Source organism: Montipora foliosa, chromosome 5 (assembly GCF_036669935.1).
Source record: "Montipora foliosa isolate CH-2021 chromosome 5, ASM3666993v2, whole genome shotgun sequence".
NCBI lineage: Eukaryota > Metazoa > Cnidaria > Anthozoa > Scleractinia > Acroporidae > Montipora > Montipora foliosa.
The window spans coordinates 37,498,303-37,503,302 of record NC_090873.1 but is presented as its reverse complement, the minus strand read 5'-3'; the positions used below and the strand labels follow the sequence as shown (position 1 = coordinate 37,503,302).

Here is a 5,000-nt window from a genome sequence, read left to right as displayed (position 1 = left end):
TGGTACCATGTGAAACATCGTTTATGCAGTCATTATTATGACGTAATAAGTTACTTTGGCAACGAGAAAGCCCAGCAAAAACACCCTCTATTAGCTTTAGTTGCTCATATCTCAAAAACAAACCCGGAGACCCCATTTTTATTGCTGCTATCAGAAGGCCGAGATGAAGCTTTCTGCAAAGTTAAAAAAAAAATTCTGTACTGCAAAATTAACCTAATCCTAACCTTTGCAGAGACTTTGATCTTGGCCATCTGATCACTTTCCAGAAATAAAAAGTGGGGGTCACTGTGTTTATTTTTGAGATGTGTGCAACGAAAGACAAAATGAAGGGTGTTATTACAGGGCTTTCCCGTTGCCACCGTGACTTATTACGTCACACTAATGACTGTATCTTATTCAGCAATAATTGGTGTTTCTTATGGTACCATAACATTGCTAACACCTGTTACAGTGTTGTAGTGCGAAACCTTCTAATAAGAACGTTACTTGAAAGCTTTGAAACCGGCTTGAGCCACCTGAAACCCATGACGTTGAACCTGCGATTGCTCTGCACTGCTGTATCAACTGAGCTATCAAGCCAATTGAGATTGTGTGTCAATCGCTTGTGTGTCAATTGCACGATTATGTCGATTATCGGTTCGAGCCTCCCAACTCTCATGTACTAGTTCAAACTATATGAACATTTGTTACATTTCATGTATTGTATAGCGAGATAATCTGTGTTTTTTTCTTGTACCCGTGGTGATGCCGTAACATGCAACCACCCATATGACTGCAGCTCCTTATTTCCTAGTGTTTGCTAAATTCGCTTTCTTTACAGACCGGTCAACTTTTTCAGTAAACACAACAGATACACCATTGCTGTAACCTTCGGAGCTACTGCCATTACCTGCACAAACCTGTTTGCAAAAGCCTTCCTAGGAGCTGATATTCCTGGAATCATTCCCTGGTCTACCTCGCCATGGTTAACGGGTAACTATTGGATTTTCGATACATTTTCTTTTAATTTGTAACTTTAAACTGATGAAGTGTAATGACGAAAAGTGCAATTTCTAGATGTCGCCAAAAATGTTCGATTGTTGAAGATAGGATCCAAGTATCTTTGATTGACACTTCAGTTGCATATGGTCAGGAATTTGAATGAACTTGTGGCATAAGTGGAGCGAGGGACGTTTAAAATCGTAGTAAAACAAATTTCCGTGTTTGCAACTTGTGATTTTGTCAGGCAACGTTTGATTAAAAGGAGGCATCTTCGACTGATATCGATGATTGGGAGATGTTGCGAGATATTGTTGATGATGAAAAGAGTACAAGGTGTCATTAGCTTTTTAATCGGTTTTCACTTACTTACCTTAACTTCTGTATCATGAAGAAATTAAATCCTTTGTTTTCTCAAAGCTTTAAATATTCATATTTTGGATGAAAAAAAGGAAGCAGAGAAACGACTGGAACGGAAAGAAAAGATCTTCCCTTGACTTAGCCGATTTCATTATTGCTACCTTTTCGGTGTGGAAGTGTTCGCAGACAAGATTGTTGTAGCAAAGAACTTTTTATTAGAGAGTATAACGAGCAATTTTTCTCAGCCTTCATTTGTTTGTTTGTTTCTAGTCGTGGAGGGTCTGATACTTGTCCTTGTGTATGGAATACTCTTTTACCCGTTTTTTGCCTGCCTTGCAACAGATCACAGGCTGATAGGAGCTGTCCTGGGATTTATTTATGGAGCTATAAGGTTGGATAATCTCAAACATAAGCGTTGCACATGCCCTAGGTTTTCATTTGACGTCACTATCTCAAAGAAAAAAAAAAGACTGGATCGACCAACTGTTGTTTGAAAAGGGCAAGAAAATCGCGGCTGTCATCTTGTTGGGACCACCTTAAGACCTCAGCGAAAGAATTCATATTTGAGTAATGCAGTTGTATTGGACATAGTATGATCTGCGAGGCCAATCGCGATCCAGTCATTGTCTAACGATGAGGAAGGATTACGTTATTGCAAACGTTGGCCGTGTAGTACTTATATTTAAACAGACTTAAGTGATTAGAATGTAATGTGAAGTGCCAAGTTTCTACCCCATATGAACCATGTGAGCGTTTGCCCTACTGATGGAAATGGGCCCACACAAGGACAGAGAAAAACCTTGACCAGGGAGGGAATTGAACCCACGCCCTTCGCGTTAGATCACCGCTGCTCTACCGACTGTGCTGCAAGGTCAGACAGGAGCAGGCTGTGGGAACGTAAGATGTTAAAGTCACGGCAATGAACATGTACAACTACAAGGAAGGATTACGTTTTTGCAAACGTTGGCCGTGTAGCACTGATATTTGAACAGACTTAACTGATTAGAATGTAATGTGAAGTGCGAAGTTTCCTTCCTGACCTTGTAGTTCAGTCGGTACAGCAGCGGTGATCTAACCCGAAGGTCGTGGAAGTTCAATTCCCACCCTGGTCAGAGTTTTTCTCTGTCGTTGTGTGGGCCATTTCCATCAGTAGGGCTAATGCTCACGTGGTTCATATGGGGTAGAAACTTAGCACTTCACGTTACACTCTAATCAGTTAAGATTGCCTAACGATGGCCAATTTATTAACCCTTAGGGCTTAAGGTGGTTCCCTAGAGTACTTGCAAATACCCTCACTGCAGAGCTCGAGTTACAAAAGGAAACCTACACTATCGGACAAAATTGTTGAAACACTTTACAATACCTTGCCCTCCCACAATAGGGCCGTTTACACGAGAGAAAATAAGCCGCGGCTTACTCTGGCCGCGGCGTACATAATACGCGAAAGGAACTATTTATTCGAGTATAAACTCCCTGGCGTGGATAAGCCGCGGCTTGAGAGAGCCGTGAACGTAGATTTTGTACCATTTATTCGGGGTGTTCGCGTCTTATGTAAGCCTCGGTCAGAGTAAGCCACGGCTTATTTTCTCCCGTATAAACGGCCCTAATGTTTTTTGGCAAATGGGTCGGGAACTCGCGTTCAAACAACATTGTGAGGAGGAGAGCAGGCCTTGGAAGCGCTCAGATCTGTATAGTCATGTACTGTCCCAAGGAATTTTGTTACATACTGTAGTTAATTTCTCTTAAAGTTTCTCCTGTAGAGATGTACCAGTATGGGTACCGATATAATGTCTTATTTTTGGGTGTCAACTTTTGGATTATGGCCGTTATCGTGCCAACATCACATCTAATGACAGGCCGATATATTCTTATTTTTGGCCTAAATTCCTTAATCTTTATACTTTTCTTTTCCTTTTGCCTGACATTTTGAAGTGATAAAAAGTCGAGGTCGTTCAGACGGTTCTGCCAATATTGTGTAATTTGTCACTTTCCTTAATATATTCGATTAGCTCTGACAGATTTTAACAAATATAGGGTAATTGATAGGAACTGAGTGTGGCTAGAACTGAGGTAATTCTTAAAAAAAAAATTGAAGGGAACGCTAGAAAATTAGAAATTAATTTTAAAGATTTGGTCACGCTGACGTCACAAAAATCAGAAAGACAAGAGCGATTCAGGCTTTACGCGCCTTACTAGTGCTCAGCTTGCGCGCGGCCCTTAAACTCTTGGAAGCCTCCTTAAGGACGTTCGCGCCCATTGCTACTGCGCTTTTTTTCGCGCATGTCACGCCCACGTCAAGCATCGCAGACCACGAAAGTAAACACGATACTAAAGGCGCAAACATTTTCCACAAGAATGGAACGTGAAAGCGTGTGGCATCATGGGATAGCTGTGGACACAGGTCTTCTCGGAAATGTCACGGAATGACGTGACAGTGCGAATATACCATCGGCTTTGAGAAGTTCGCAGCGATTTTACTCTCTTGAATGCTCGGTGACCCCGAGTTTTCTTCGTAGATCACGTTCTTATCTGATTTTGTCCATTAAAAAAAATAAAATAAAATAAAAAATATGTGCGTGAGAAGTTACAAATATTTCGCCTTATATGCTCTCGTGCTACCGAAGTTTTCTTTCTTAGACTAATATGCATCGTTTTTCAAGGTCTATTTCAGCTCAGAAAAAGACATCAGCTGCAAAGGTTAATTTAGTTATATTACTTATGTTGAATTGAGTACGTTTACCTGATCTAATTTTCACCAATATAGCTTTTTTATTGCTGACAGTTGTAAGCTAAGATGGTCTTAAATTAACGCAATCTTCTGAAAGTGCACCTCATGATCTCGAAAACGAGCACGGTGACCCCCCATGTTTTTTGCCTTTTGGCAAAAGTAGATCATTATCTTTCTGCGTGGCAAGTTTAAATAAAATCTGTACGTGGGAACATTTTGGGCGCGAACGTTCTTAAGTTGTTGTGCGTGTGACATTCAGTAGATAAAATTTGATTGGCTAAATTGCAGGACAAAAATTGTTGCTTGAAATCGGGTTAGCATGTGCTTTTGTTTGGAGGAGGAATACGACTTCCCGAAAAACGACTGCCTTGGACGTTAGCAAACACTGAGCTTGCCTTTGATTCGTAGTATTCTGTCATAGACGAAGAAAACGACAACGAATACCAATATTAACTAAACGAATATTCACTAAAAGCTAATTTTGTTCTCCTACGCATATTCTCAAAGTGACACCTAAATGTGCTTGTGCTTGCGTCACTATTGAAAATCAGCTTTAATTGTTTGATTTTTTAAAATTATTTGACAGATTCTCGGTTGGATTTGGTATCGCTTTCCAGTGTAGCAGTTCGTTCAGTGTGAGTTTAAACTTCACCTACATTTGTCTACATCTACATATTGTCCTTTTAAGTTAGGGCTGTTTGTACCGCGGTGTAACTATACAACATATGTCCTTTTTAAGACATCAGTACCAGGTCATCCATATCCATTTTTTTTGGGAAGTCACTGTAAGTGCACTACACACTATGTCACCGGGTTGTAAGAGTGTACGAGAGTAAGTCCGTGGTGCCAATAGGCCCGCAGCGCGTGCATAAATCACGAAAATAAACAGCTCTGTTGGAAGCGCGCTTTAGTTTCAACAAAATGAGCCCCCAAA

The 5,000-nt window shown here is 40.6% G+C and overlaps 1 protein-coding gene across 3 annotated transcripts in view; it reads left to right on the top strand.

Moving 5' to 3' along the window:
- Nucleotides 1–5,000, top strand: part of LOC138004102 (stimulated by retinoic acid gene 6 protein-like) — a 91,169-nt gene that overhangs the window by 13,523 nt on the left and 72,646 nt on the right. For 2 of the 3 annotated variants that reach the window (XM_068850513.1, XM_068850515.1), the window contains exons 4-6: nt 821–972; nt 1,609–1,729; nt 4,653–4,701. In XM_068850513.1, the coding sequence (XP_068706614.1) occupies nt 821–972; nt 1,609–1,729; nt 4,653–4,701 (322 nt within the window). The remainder of the gene's footprint in view (nt 1–820; nt 973–1,608; nt 1,730–4,652; nt 4,702–5,000) is intronic. The other variant, XM_068850514.1, reaches the window with a different exon arrangement.